The sequence below is a fragment of the Osmerus eperlanus genome, chromosome 19 (assembly GCF_963692335.1).
Source record: "Osmerus eperlanus chromosome 19, fOsmEpe2.1, whole genome shotgun sequence".
NCBI lineage: Eukaryota > Metazoa > Chordata > Actinopteri > Osmeriformes > Osmeridae > Osmerus > Osmerus eperlanus.
The window spans coordinates 14,229,964-14,242,586 of record NC_085036.1 but is presented as its reverse complement, the minus strand read 5'-3'; the positions used below and the strand labels follow the sequence as shown (position 1 = coordinate 14,242,586).

Sequence of the window (12,623 nt, the reverse complement as noted above, 5' to 3'; positions counted from 1 at the left end):
TTTTCTCAGGGTAGATTTCAGTCATTTTTATTTCAACTTCAGAATATTAACAAGAATTCCCGTTTCTCCCATTTGATGTATGCGTTTACCTTTTCAGATTTGTTAAATTCATCTTCAATGAAAGTAAACTATACTCCGCATACTGTTTTCATTTTTATATAATTATTTATTTAGTCTTGGAAAAAAAATATCTTACGGCCTGTGGAAAAGTAGTGAAAAGGCAGGAATAAAGATTTCCAGAGTCCACTGAAACAGATATACATTTTTCTTAACTTACTACAAATAAGTAATTTACTTCTGAAGAAAATCGTTTTCCCACAGTTTCAAGGTTTGTATAGTGACTGGGATTTTCGAATACGGATGATAAATACTTGTGTGTTATTGCTTCACAAGGAACCAAGCTAATATCTCACTGTGAACCCCTCTACGTTGTGAAATATGAACCCAAGTTCCCCTGAAAACAGAAGTTCATTTCAGCAGCTGTGTGTGAGATGGAAGTGATGATGACCTGGTCCTCACACCCTGTTTCATATCCTGTGCTGAAGGATGTTTTCACAGTTCAAAGGTTGATCTTGGTATGCTGAGGCCAACTAAGTCTGCCGGCCAGGGGCTCCTCAGCTCTTCCCCAGAGAGCTGCTAGTCCAAACAAACGCATCTCTACTGTGCACATCAGTAACGACCAGTGGCTCTCAGGCAGCTACACAGACCCATAAAGAGATTAATTTCCTTATCTCATCATAAAAGTGTGTGTCATACAGCACCCTTTTCCAGAGCACAATAAAACCCTGCGATAGGGTGAGGAGTGGCCCATGTTAGGAGGTCTCGGTTGGATAGAGTTGTCTGTCTGCCTCGCGGGCACGGGGGCTTGCCCACGTTGTGCATGGTGACTCGCTTGGCGCCTGGCACGTCTCCCAGGCGAAGGCATCTTAATAGTCGTGACATCATTGGGGGCAGCACTCCTTCTCACCGCCCGCCCTCCGTCTGAGAGGGCGTTAAGGATCCATACAGAAAACTAAAACACAATTTGTTCCCTGGGTTAAGTGTGGCTATTGATCGCTCCAGGGTTGTCCTGGGTTTTTTCTTCACATCCATTCTCCATTCGTCAAGCGCTTTAAACTAACAAGACAAGCCCCTGTCTGATGACAGTCTCCCTCTTGCCAAAATGAGTTATAAAGTGTTACGATAATCTGAACAGATTCTATCTGAGGAATTCAGAGCTTTTGATACAAACCCCCGACTCCCAGAAAACATGGACAGTCTGCTACATAATTAACGCAATCAGAGAAGACTAATGAAGTGTATCTTGGGTTTTCCTTCTGGAGTTGATCTGAACCCTTGACGGTCAGGTTGTCACTTTTATTCAAATCCAACAGCAGTTTGTCTTGAGTTTCTCCCAGACAAAGCTGTAGTCTCTCTTTGAGATAGTGGCTAAATAGAGTAGCTGAATACGTGATTGGACGTGAGACATGAGGGAGACTAGCAGGTAATGTAATCAGCTGAGGTCAGCAGGTAGAGGAGGAGAGCCTGACTCTTTCTCCTCTCCCTCGGTGCGATAGTGTCACTGCTTTCCAAGCCTGTTACCTGATGAATAATGTTCTATTCAAGTGTCTTAAACAGGAATGCCTGTGAATTATTAATAAACTGAATGTAAAGCCTTTTCAAGCCTTGTTTTTTTTGTGTGTTTAATTCGCTCTCCTTTTAATTGTAGACTCTTTCAGACAAACATCCCAGTCTCTCACTCTCTTCTCCATGGGACCAGCTATATAATCACAAACTCATCCCTAAAGATATTCATGAACCCACTTTTGTGTGCGTCTTGTCTACTAATGGCATCCTTGACAAATGCAAAACAAAACGAGGATAAAGAGAGTAATTATGCCCCCCTCCTGGCCTCTGGGGTGCTGGGGTACCTATGCTGGATAGGAGCCATGGCCCTATTCTCAGCTGCCCCCTGACGCTGGGCAGAGCTCCTCTGAGAAGCTCCTTGGTTCTCCTGGAGAGGGACCTTATTAGTCAAACACTCTCCTACATGGAAACTCATTCATGACTCTTAATGAGGATCTGGAAGGGAGGTGCTGTTCCTTCAGGAGGTTGTGAGGGGGAGGATGGAGCAGGGCAAGCAGCGGAGGTGACTCACCCAGGGATCAGCTCTCAAAGGACTCAGATGGGCCTGGGCGGGGCACGGGCTCTCCCCAGCATGGACACGCCCCTCTCGCCTGTGGGCTGAAAGCCTCTTCAAGACCCTGATCCACATTCACACTCCTGCCCTTTCTCTCCGGGTCACCCCTGTTTCTGTGACTTGAGTCCTTGGGAAGCAGGGAGGAGGGAGCCATCACAGGGGTACAGAGACCCTGTTGGCCTGGCCTCACCCTCCCTCTCCCTCTCCCCTCCTCACCCTCCTCCGGCCCCCACGGTGGATGCTGATGGGAAGGACAGCCCCTCCGATAAGGGCTTTAGGCCACTGTGCCACCCAGTCTCTAATTACAAGGCATGCCCAAAGAGAAAGCTAAGCCCTTGGCATTTGCAGCTTGCCATAATTGCTTTTGGCATAACTTGCCTTGCCAAATGTTTGGTACGTTTCTTCAGCAAAAAAAGAAAAACGAAAGAACAAAAACCTCTTTAAGCTTTGGGGAGGGAGGGTGAGAGGTGGGTTAGAAATGTGATTACCACATAAAAATGTTGGACTGTGCAGCTACCTCTCCACGTGTATGATTACAGGAGTGTTTTGAAAGCCACCATATTCCCGTGGGATCAGATTACTATCACAGCCTTGTCTTAGTAAGCAGAGAGCCCTCTCAAAGTTTTTTTTATTCCTCCATTTCCTTCTCTGTATACAGATGTGAGAAACACAGAGCCTCGTATTCATACATTGTTGGTGTCTAAGATACAGCTCAAACTGCTGTTTCCATGGACTTAAAACCTGCTGTAGGAATCAACCAGAACATTTACATTACAATCCCTTACCTGGTGCTTGTGATAAGATTGCTTGTAACCGTGCATGCGATGCGCTGCCCAGTTTTAGACTTTATGCAGGAAGCTCTGTTAACCAAGCCCTCTATTTAATTCTCCAGTGTGTGTGTGTGTGTGTGTGTGTGTGTGTGTGTGTGTGTGTGTGTGTGTGTGTGTGTGTGTGTGTGTGTGTGTGTGTGTGTGTGTGTGTGTGTGCGTGCGTGCGCGTGTGTGTGTGTCAAATAGATTTTTTTTCTCTATACCCATGAACAAACAAATCAAAAGCATACATTAATTCTGAGGGGTTGTAATTATAATTAACGTTCCATTTCCTGTCTCTCCCATCACAGCGACATCGAACGGGACCCTGGAGGGACTGGAGAACCGAGAAGGAGGCGTCTGCGACACCCTATCCATGAAGATCGTCATGAAAGTGGGCCAGGGTGAGTCTGCTTCTGCACACAGCTTGGCTGGAATGTAGGAAAAGCAGTAAAATGGCATCACAAAAGAGCCAGGCAGGATGTGTGTATGGATGAGCGATAATGAAAGCTTTGTTTGAGTACTGTCAAGACTGCAGCGCTAGAAAAACGTTTCATGAGCTATTGTTCACGAAGCCAGACGCCCGGGCGTGGGTTTTTACTGTGGACGCACCACTCCAGAGCTCAGTCTGTGGAAAGTCTCCCAGTGACTTCATCTCTCGTAAAGTAAAGGCTTCAGACATCACAAAATACTGTGTTCTCCACTGTTGGGTAGAGTGAAAAGGGAGGAAGGCGTTTCTGTAAATACAGAGAGAGACACTTTCTCTCACATACCAGCGTTCTCAGTATAAGAGGCTGTGGAAAGATCTTAAACATTCCAGAACCGTTCACAGTTTAGCTCTTTTTCTGGGTGACTCGGGGTGAACGGAACTGCATCACTGACAACTAGTCGCTCACTGAAACGCGTTTAAACCCTGTCTCTCACACACCGCCGCAAACTCAAAACAAGCGTTGACAGTATTAGCCGAATTAACTAGCAGCTCCAAGTGCTCCTTAGCTGAATGTCAGTGCTGATATAAATAGGTCAGGAGTTCCAAGGCGTTCTCAGTCATGTCATCTGTCTAATCTGCCATGGCGTGCCCTGTATAGCTTTATAAATAACACTGTGCAGCATGTATATACATTTGTCTCAATAAATTACCACGCTGACAGTGGATTACGAGGCAGACGCAAAAGCATTCCAGCAGAAATCGATGTGATGAAGGCATAGAGACATACATGGCATGCACAATCATCCTGCTGGAACTAATGAGACCAGCGGAAAAATCTGTTGATCTCCATGTAGATACCATCATTCATCATGGTCTCTCCTCCTCTGCTTAACCTCTGGTTAATATACTAACCGTCTCGCCGGGGCTGTGAGAAGGCGTTTGCTTGGCCCACAGACCTCATGCTAGGAGTGTCAGGGCCACTCCCAATCCCTCCCTAGTCCTGGTCCACACATCCAAAACAAACAAATGACAAAAAGGACTGCCGATAAGACTCTCACAGCAGAGATAGCGTTGTTAGGGGATTATTTATATAGCTGTCTTGAGTTAATACATAGCGTAGCAGGCCTAACATTCCTTTTGTCTGTCCCAAGATTAGTTTGCGCAGAGTTCTGTGACACAGAGTGTCGTTATGTGGAGAACCAGGAGACGATGTGTAGATGATCTGGGTTGTTACCGTATCTGTCACGTGCAAGTAGATTCAGTTGGAACGGTTTATTACTTTAGGGTTTAGGACTATGATGTGACCGTGTCTGAGGTCAGGGTACATTGTGTTTGCCAAAGGATCGGGGCATATTCCCCGGCAGTGACTCATGGTGTTCTTTATCCTCGGAGAAACCACATGTTGCTTGAGGAAACAAGGAAACGTTGCATTCACGTCGAAACATCCGGAGCAAATTCCATCCTAACAAGCGAACAGTAGGAGAGGGGGATTGTTGGACAAAGGAGAGTCGTCTTTCAGATTTCAGAGCTTTGTACTTAGTTGCATTTTTTTAATATATATTTTAGGGGGTCTTTTTCATGCTTTGTTGGACAGTACTTGGGTGGGGTGGTGGGATGGAACACAGACACGGCCGTGCATTTCTCAAAGCTGCCGACGTAGATCAGATGATACAGCCGCCAGACACCACTGCAAACCGCCAACCTCATATATCAACCTGTGTGTGAACATCAGATAATATGCAATTATCAGCCACTCGTCCATGAAATGGGATGGTGAGGTAGTGAATGCTGGGTAGTCTACAAAGTCTGATGGTGAGGTGGTGAATGCTAGGTAGTCTACAAAGTCTGGTGGTGAGGTGGTGAATGCTGGGTAGTCTACAAAGTCTGGTGGTGAGGTAGTGAATGCTGGGTAGTCTACAAAGTCTGGTGGTGAGGTAGTGAATGCTGGCTCGTCTTCAGGGTTCTGGTGGTGAGGTGGTGAATGCTGGCTAGTCTTCAGGGTTCTGGTGGTGAGGTGGTGAATGCTGGCTAGTCTTCAGGGTTCTGGTGGTGAGGTGGTGAATGCTGTGGCACTTTGCTGAGCAGTAAACACATCCCTATGATCAAACCAGCCTTTCAAATCAAATTTTTATTTGTATACCCCTTTTTACAAGCAGTGTCAAAGTGGGCACTGATACGCCCACAGAACTGCACCTAAACCAACCTAAACCCTCAAAGACAAGGCAAAACTCCCAGGAAAACTCAGAGAGAAGTGGAAGAAACCTTGTGAGGAGCAGTTGAGTGAGGGCTCCTCTCCTCCAGAGACGGTCACACATCAAGAGTAGAGATTAAAAAATAAAACAAATGTGCGAATGGATGGTGAAACACAGATATCCAGAGTTCTGAATCAGCAGAGTTTGAATTTGAGCGGTCATGTTACTCCCTCAGGGGGAATGCTCCTCTTTAGAGGTAGGACACACCCTGCTGTGCTGAGGCCGACATCCACACAGCGTGGAAAACATCAGACAGATCCTCAAGATTAAAAGCCCATGTTAGAAATAAAAGCATTTCACAGTTAAAACTGTGTACCAGCACCAGTAAGTTATGCAATCTTTTACAGGGGGGAATAAGTAACACCCTTTTTTTCAAAGTGAATTTAAGTCAAACACACACTGGATAGGCTTCCATCGATTTCCAGTTAAATGTAATTACCTTTAATATAGTTTCCTTATCGTCCATCTCAGACATGGCACAGGAGAAAATGAGTAATAGCTCTCTTGGCAGGGACATGTTTTTTCAAACTGGGTCTTAATTTGGCAAAGCGAAGACTGTTATAGTTGCTAAAACATTATACTTATTGGATTTAATAATCACATTGTCAGTTTTTAATTGAAATGAATTATTACAGCTAAGAAGAAAAAAGTGAAGTTGACAGGAATTAATTTTTATTGCCCCTATTCCGTTTGGAAGCTTTAGTGGAAAAAGATACTCGGGGTCATGAGCATTTGCAGATATCCACACTGGACTCCTAACCATGTTCACTTGTGTGATATTGCAGACCCTAACACGGTTCTACCAGACCCGGTGATCACAGAGCAGCCGAGACGAGAGGACAGCGGTGTGAAGGATACGCCCACCAGCCCGCCCAAGAAGAGGGACAGGGGGTTCGTGCAGCCTGGTAATAAAGGTGAGGATGCCCCCGGCTGGTCTGGAGGGGCCCCCGGCCCCCGGGCCCCCCACGACCTGCTGCTGCCTCTGTGCTCCACAGATCAGTAATAATGAAACCTACCACATCACAAGGTCACGCAGAGGCAAGCTGCCGCCTATAAACACGTATATTTAGTATGTACACAAACACACACACACTCACGTATCATACACACAAACCATACACACACACACAAGAATGCTCCTTTTTTGGTTTGTGAAAGTTCCACTTTTTATCATGTTGAATAGTAATGTGAGTAGACATGGTACTCAAGTGCGGTAATGAAAAATTAAAACCATATCTGTTTGGCTGAGATCTGTTTGCAGATAAGATGAACTAGTCTGCTAAAGCCGTCGGTGTGGTTTTGAGCACATTTTAAATATACACAGTGTTCTTTTGCGTTTGTTTAGCTAGGTTTTCAGTCACCAGAGAAGTATGTTTTCTCAGAAGGCAGAGACTGCCGGAGTTTATATAGTTTTAAAAAGATGTTTGGACCCTTCGGTTCTAGATCTCCTTCAGGACAAAAATAAAAATCAGATGTACTGAAAAAGAAATCCCCTTCTCTCCGATCCTGGAGAACTGCCAAGTCTCTCAGTGTGAGGTATGCCTTCAATGCGAAGCCATTTTTTCTTGATGTGCGACGCTTTTTCTCGAGTTGCTGTCCTGCTCCTTACACTGCACCAGAAGGAAAGAGGTCTCCACCATTACAGAAGGAAGGAGGTCTCCACCATCACAGCCTGTCGTTCTTGTGTACCTGTTGTGACGAGGACTGTAAGAACTGGAGCTTGGTTTATCTCGCTGGTCTGCTCGACCCTACAGCTGAACGCTGGCCAAACACAGAACTGATTCCAAGCCAATCAGGACAGCAGACAGAATATGCAAGCCAATCAGGACAGCAGACAGAATATGCATGGAATTATGGTCCAAACAGCCAGCGGGACTGAAATGATACGTTTCAGCTGACAAATATTTCAGCATGGAAACGTTTCGGGACACTTCGGGGAGGGCTTATTCTCCTGCTGAAGTGGAAAGGCTTTAGCTACCTCATGCTTTGGCGAGGACCTTTTGTTGTGTTACAGCTTTACTTTTGACAGGAGCATAGATGCAATCTGCATTCGCTCAATATAGCAGAAATGCTTTCCCTGTGCCAATGAGTGGATCGATAGAAAGATGAAATGGTGTTTATCCTCAGTAGGAGGTAATACCGTTTTATAAAATGTGTATGCAAATCTTTTTACCGGCCCATTAAGCCCTTTGGAAGCCAAGAGTGAGAAAAACACATTATAAATAACAGATATACTCATGACCAGAATCCAGATTAACCTGGGGGGAAAGATGGCCAGAATAGATTTCTATAAATTATTCAGGACATTCAAAAGTGTTAGCATGGCTCTACAGTTTGGTGCGAAGCTGAACATTAGAGCAGATATTATGGTATGAATAGTTTCACTGTTTCAAAATCATTCAGAGGATCTGGAACAATACTAATGTTCCATGGTATGATAATGTGTCCTCGCTTATCAAACAGCAGGTGGTCTTAATTTTATTAACGTGTGGAAAACAAAAAGGTATTTTCTTGTCTCGACACACCTTGCACAAACGGTAAACCTAGACCAGAGACCAATAAACCTTTATTGACATCGACACGTTCAGTATTTTTCCACAATTTTGTTTCTTCACTCACACTGCTAGATGTGTGGGGGAAATGAGCTTTGAATATATCCAGTTGATTGAGTGATCTTTAGGAACACTTTGGAGTCCATCTCTCTTTCCGGGTGAAAACCTGGCCTCTGATTTGACAGTGAAGTGTTGGGCCGGGAGCACAGCGACCAGCGATGTAGGGAACTATAAATAGTGGGGGACCACACAGGAAACAGGCATGCCACTCTAATTGGACTCAGTCCTCGTCCTCCGTCTCTAATGAGAGACTAGTGTTTTCTTTTCCCTCAGTGCCGGTAATATACATTTAAACAGTTTCTCTTCCTTACACCCCCCCTCCCATCCTTGTGGAGTTTGAACATATGGCTAAACATACACAGTTTAATCCTTCCCTCCTTCTCAGGATGAAGAGGTAAGCTATCATCTGTGGAAAACTGACACCCCCACATGTTCGCTGAGGCCACAGAGTCAGGACGCCTCTGGCTCGACCCACAGTAATATCTGGAGAAGCATGTTTTGTTTTCCTTTACAGTGAGCCAGTTTGCGTACTCGCAGGATTTAACCTCCTAACATGACAACATTAGAGTTCTGTGCCTGATCAGCAGTAGGGCCTCCATTTTAGAGGCTGCCTAGCAACCCCCCCTCCACTAACAGATCCCCCTCCTCCCCCCACAGACACCATCAACCAGGAGAACAACTCCGCGGAGGGGATCTTCAGCTCCAAGCCGGCGCTGTTCGCAGCCATCGGAGCCGGCTGCGTCATCTTCCTCCTCATCATCATCATCCTCATCGTCCTGCTGATCAAGCTGAGGAAGAGGAACAGGAAGCACACCCAGCAGAGGAACACGGCGCTGTCGCTCAGCACGCTCGCCAGCCCCAAGTGCTCCGGGAACGCCGGCTCGGAACCCAGCGACATTATCATCCCCTTAAGGACTACAGAAAACAACTACTGCCCTCACTACGAGAAGGTGAGCGGGGACTATGGACACCCGGTGTACATCGTCCAGGAGATGCCCCCTCAGAGCCCGGCCAACATCTACTACAAGGTCTGAGGCCAGCAGTGCTGTCAGCAGGACGCGTACTTGCAGGGGAAGATCATGGCCGACCTTTTAACTACCTTGTTCGTCTGATGTTGAGAGACACTTTAGATGTTCCAAACAGTGACACTAAAAACCGAAATGAGAAAAGGTTGTCATGGACGTAGTAGTTGAAACATTTTTGATGTTTCTCGATAGGCCAAAGGCAAGTTTCGGTGGGGAGGGTGGGGGGGGGGCTGTCATCTTCTCTTCCTGCTCCTTGCTAGAATTACACACTTCCCCCCCAGTTTGCTATTCTATGTGTAGGATTGTAAGATGGTCAAGCCGATAGAGCGTCCTCTGCTCTGGCAGGACGAGTGGCAAACAGGGTTTGGATGAAAAGGACCTGGAAGAACAGCTGTCGCTTCTTCTAACGATGGAAGCGTCCGCTGCTCAGAGACATGAAAAGGCACAGTGTGGTTCTGTAGCATATCCTTCCCTTTCATAACAATGTGTTCTACCTGCACTATTGTTTTATTTTTGTTTGTTTTTTTCAGATCCCCGTTCACCCCAATCTGCTCCTTCAACATTGTATTTCTTTTCTACTGAATATCTAGTTAATACATACTATAATATGGTAAATATTAATATTTTTACGTGTCCTTTAATGATTGATTTTGCCATCTGTAGGGGTTTTGATGGTTCATAAAGAGCCTGTTCTGTTAATAAAGTGAACACACATATGTCAACCTAGATCAAATAGTTTTGTTAAATACATGTCTTTCATTCTCCCCCCCCCCCCCCCCCCCCCAGCTTGTCTGAACAGGCTAAGTCAGGTATGCAACTGTGAGTCAGCAATGTGCCTCACCCTGGATAAGAGTTAATGAAAGGTAAATAGCTCAATCGGAACGCCGGTGAGAGGTCATCATGAGTGAAATCAATTTAAAGAAAACATATAGGTTATGTTTCAAATGACAGGTCACTTCTGTGTCTGAATCACCTTGGGGATTTTTCGTCGTAACACTCCTTCCTCGTAAATCAGGCCCGCAGTTTTCCCTTCGGTGGAAAAGAAAAACAAGATCAAATTTGTATGAACCTGAAAAAAGTGTGGAAGCAATTAAGATGCTATCAGAAGGGCAGAACCTCTCACTCCCTGCTTGAGTTTTTTTTTACTCCCCAAAGAATCGGATGTTTTTTGAGGGAAAGATGTGTGCCCAACCGTTCGGTACAACGTTTTACTGACGGGAACTTCTTCCAGAGACAGTGAGACGTCTGGGTAGGGAGGTGTGCAAGTGTTCACCACAGTATCGTCCTGAATTCACAGTGCCTACTGAGGATCTTCCATGTGCTCTGAATGAAAAGTGTGAGAAAGTAATGTTCACCATGTGTGTTATGCATCTCCATAAAGATCCAGTCTGAGGAGAATGGATGATAATGGAAAGAGTGTTCGGCATTCATCTGCTGCCCCCGTTCTCCTCAGCCAGGTGTCAGGTGATGAAAACCAAACTTTTTCACATAGCACTGAAAAATAACTGCACAGACTTGTTACAGATATTTACTTTAACTACACTTATACTGTTGCGTAGTTAATTTAATGTCCGTCTCAAAAGGATTTCAGTGCTACTTTTCTGTGTACATAATCTTAAGAAAAACGATAAGGAATCTAAAGTAATAAGAAGAGTTGTGTAGAAAGACCTTCGATGCTGTCAGGAAAACGGATGTGAAGAAGAAGTAGGGCTGTCACTGTTGTTAGAGATGGACATCCTTCCCTTTCTATCTCCGGATCAGGTGATTTAGTACCAAATGTTTTCAATATCACTCATCACAGATGTTTATTCTTTAAAAGTTTATCTCAGTATACTGAATGGTCTCCCATTGTTGAGTCAAGTGTGTTGATTTTTGTTGATTTAGCAGATTTTTCGATTTCACTTATTTACTGTAGGTTACCCTGGCATATGTTTGGGATTATTTAAATTATTAAAACTCTTAGCAGTATCAGCAGAATATGGTCTGCTTCTGCTTTGGCATAGTTTCACAAACTACAAATATGATGGATTCTCTACAAATATGATGGATTTGACTGTTGACATATTTGTGTACTTTCAAGGTTAAAGCAAATTGTTTGTTTTTTCGTTTACTTTGAAACATTCAACAGTGATTAGATAAACAGATCCAGTTGCCTTCACCGTGTAGACACAGTTCTCACATGCAGAACTGAAAACAACCACACCCCTCCATCTCCATATGTCAGACTGAAGTTCATCCTAAAGGTTTAAAGTAATTACACTTCAATGGCTTGTTTATCATTTGTTTGATTTCTTATTTTATGGTAGTTCTATGGCCTGAAGTTATGTAAATATGTGAAAATGTTAAATTTAAAGGTTATGTTAAGAGACCCATTTTACGAACTTATGATTAGTTTTTTAGTGCAAAATTTTGTAAATAGATGTCTTTTTAAAAGACGTTTTGTATAAATCTAGTTTTTTTTTAAATAGAGAAAAAAGTTATTACACAAATCTCATAACGCCGGTATCGAAGTGGCAGTTGGTAAAAAATAAATTTAAAAAATCCCTCAGATATTGTTCCCTTTGGTCCTTCAGTCTAAAACTTGGAGAATCTAGACATTCAATTCATTTTCCATGTGACCTAGTCACCACTGAGTTCCATGGAAACACTGTGCATAAAAAGAGTCAAAGGGGTCAACTCCTATACCCGACGTCCCACATGTATGTTTTAATCAAGGCGAAGGTACACAGTTTTCCTAAAACTAAACTAGAACTAATTGCCTTTTTCGCCGGGCTCCATGTGAATCACTGACATCAGAGCGGCGTCATGTGTTGTGACAGGCTGATGTGTGGTCGAACACAGCAGACTCCTTACTCTCTACTGGAGGAGAGGGTGGGGGAGGAGGGGGGGGGAGGGAGAGGGGGGGAGGAGGAGGAAGAGGGGGGGGGAAGAGGAGGAGGAGGAGGGGGGAGAGGAGGGGGCGAGGAGGAGGGGGAGGAACGCCACACTTTAAGGCCTCTGCTGATCTTGCAACTTTGGGGAAATAAATGAAACCTCACTCCTCCATCAGGCCTGGAGGAGGACAGGAGACTCTCATGACCTCGCCAGATTATCCCAATATTATCCCTGCCTCGATCTAATGAGAAATCCCCATAACCTCCAGACACTCTGCTATCTTATACAGGGTTCCCCTCGCCTATGCTGTGTGTACTGGTTGTTCAAAGTGTAAGAGATATTACAGTGTTGCCCTGGCGATTTACTGTGAGGAAATGTGTGATTAAGTAACATGAAATATAGGTGTTGAAAAAAAAAAAAAAAGAAAAAAAAAAGCATTTTT

The 12,623-nt window shown here is 44.6% G+C and overlaps 1 protein-coding gene across 2 annotated transcripts in view; it reads left to right on the top strand.

Moving 5' to 3' along the window:
- efnb1 (ephrin-B1) overlaps positions 1-12,179 on the top strand; it is a 78,579-nt gene extending 66,400 nt beyond the window's left edge. For both annotated transcript variants that reach the window (XM_062486339.1, XM_062486338.1), the window contains exons 3-5: positions 3,300-3,392; positions 6,456-6,584; positions 8,940-12,179. In XM_062486339.1, the coding sequence (XP_062342323.1) occupies positions 3,300-3,392; positions 6,456-6,584; positions 8,940-9,316 (599 nt within the window). In that variant the 3' untranslated portion in view covers positions 9,317-12,179. The remainder of the gene's footprint in view (positions 1-3,299; positions 3,393-6,455; positions 6,585-8,939) is intronic.
- The last annotated feature ends 444 nt before the right edge of the window (positions 12,180-12,623 follow it).